Source organism: Camelus ferus, chromosome 9 (assembly GCF_009834535.1).
Source record: "Camelus ferus isolate YT-003-E chromosome 9, BCGSAC_Cfer_1.0, whole genome shotgun sequence".
Taxonomy (NCBI): domain Eukaryota; kingdom Metazoa; phylum Chordata; class Mammalia; order Artiodactyla; family Camelidae; genus Camelus; species Camelus ferus.
In genome coordinates this window covers 13,310,638-13,312,527 of record NC_045704.1, presented here as the reverse complement: position 1 = coordinate 13,312,527, position 1,890 = coordinate 13,310,638, and the positions used below count along the sequence as shown (strand labels likewise).

Genomic DNA, 1,890 nt, shown 5'->3' with positions numbered 1-1,890 from the left:
CCCACCGTGTGTGTGTGTGTGTGTGTGTGTACACAGGTGTACAAGCCCCCAAAAAAGACAACCCCAGAGTGCAGTTTGAAAAGCCTTTATTGGGAGGGGAGGGAAGGGGAGAGGGGAGCATCTGCTGGCTCCAGGAGTTGGGGTGGGTGTGGGAGGTTGAGGTGGGGGAGCTTTAGAGGAAGAGGAGGCCTGGGAGCAGGGGTCGGTCACAGGCCAAGGGTTGGGCTCTGGGACCCCCGCAATCAGAGCTGCTGAGGCGGCAGGGCCCGCAGTGACAGCTGAGGGCCACGGGGAAGGAGACCATTGGGTCCACGCCAGGAGGGCAGCCAGGGAGCCGGACGGAGGCAAAGCGCAGCTCACGGTAGGTGCACACCGGCTGGGGCACAGGTGGCAGGGCAGCCGGCAGCACCCGTACCTGGAAGTGGTGGGGACATGGCTTGGGGGTCTGCCTGAGGCCAAGCCCTTCCCCAGGCTCCCCCACCACACCCTGCAGATCCCTAACTCAGGTGTCCAGGGAACCCTGTATGCTCTCCCTCCCATATGCCCAACTCTGACAATTCCCCAGCCCCTCGGGTAGGGAGTTTCAACAGGCCACCCTTCCGCCCCTGGTGCCACTTCCTGTCCTGCGGGCCTGGCCCTGAGTAATCCACTTGGAGCTGAGGTGGCAGCACCCTGGCCCACACCCACCCTGAGCAGCTCACCATGCTGGGGCAGTAACCCGCACAGATGCTGGTGGTGAAGGTGATGCAGACAGGGCAGGCCTCGTTCTCCGCAGCCAGGGTAGCATTGATGGGCCGGCACAGTGGCCGCAGTGGCCCCCTGGATGCCCACACCCCACCCACGCCCAGCAGCACCCACAGCAGCAGCCCCTGGGAGAAGGCCAGTGTCTCAGGGCCAGCCTGAGACCTCTGCCCAAGCCCCCATCCTTGCTGGGGACCCCTATCTGCCTTACAGCTTCCATTCAGGGGTCTCCCATCCCCATACCCAGGGACCTCAGATAACTGCCCTCAGGCCCTGCTCCACCTGCTTCCCTCCTCCTGACAGTAAGCCTGCTGGCTGTCCACAGCCTTCTAGAAAGAGGCCTCCTTCACAAGGTCACAGGACTCTCCGTCTTCCTGTCAGCTGTGGCCTGGATGGGGTTGCAAGGTGCCCAGGGGCCCTACAGTCTTACCTGGAGCATCTCCATCTTTGGTGTTTCCTCTGTCGTGTTTACCTGGTCTTATACCTGCAGGCTGTGGGGGCGGCAAGGCCACTGAGGGTGGCAGCATGGTGGGGTAACCTGGACACTAATCTCCTCGGGGGCGAGAAGCAGACAAGGTCAGGGAGGTGAAGGAGTGGCTCAGTGGCCCACTCCACCCCCCTTCCCCACCCGCTCCCTGAATGGCTCCCACACCAAGAAGCCGAAGACACCCATGGTGAGGCTAACTTTGCAGACTCAGTCCCCCGGTGCTAGCGCAGTCGTGTTGGGGTCATAAGAAATAGGGGATAGGAAGCCTTAAGCTGTGTCTTCTGCCGTGTTGGCCTGCCTCTATCAAGAGGGGAGCCCGGCAGAGGCTGGAGCAGGGCCCTTCTGACAACCCTCGAATGGTGAGGGACTGACGCCTCAACCCTGCTCCATCTACCATAGACTTTCCAACCTCTTAGGAGGGACATGGCTTCAATACTGGATTCTGTAACCAGAGGTGGGGGATCCGCCGGCAACCAGATGAGCCGCCCCTCCACAGGGTATTCAGCGTGAACCCCACTTCTCTCACACTCAGGGCCCCAGCAGCCAGAATGCCGGAACCGAACCCAGCAAAGAGAGTGGTTTAGAGTATTTAACTCTCATTAAGCTCTGTCCCGCAGAAGGCGTGTCCCATCCGCCAGCCCACAACCCTGAGTATACTTAAC

General features: G+C 61.3%; 1 protein-coding gene across 1 annotated transcript; it reads right to left on the bottom strand.

Annotated features, from left to right (window-relative positions):
• Positions 1 to 69: 69 nt before the first annotated feature.
• LOC102510789 (luteinizing hormone subunit beta) lies at positions 70 to 1,209 on the bottom strand. The gene is made up of 3 exons (XM_006173812.3): positions 1,172 to 1,209; positions 702 to 869; positions 70 to 415 (listed from the first exon to the last, which is right to left on the bottom strand). The coding sequence occupies exons 1-3, from the start codon at positions 1,184 to 1,186 to the stop codon at positions 173 to 175; spliced, it is 426 nt and encodes a 141-aa protein (XP_006173874.1). The 5' UTR covers positions 1,187 to 1,209; the 3' UTR covers positions 70 to 172.
• Positions 1,210 to 1,890: the final 681 nt, after the last annotated feature.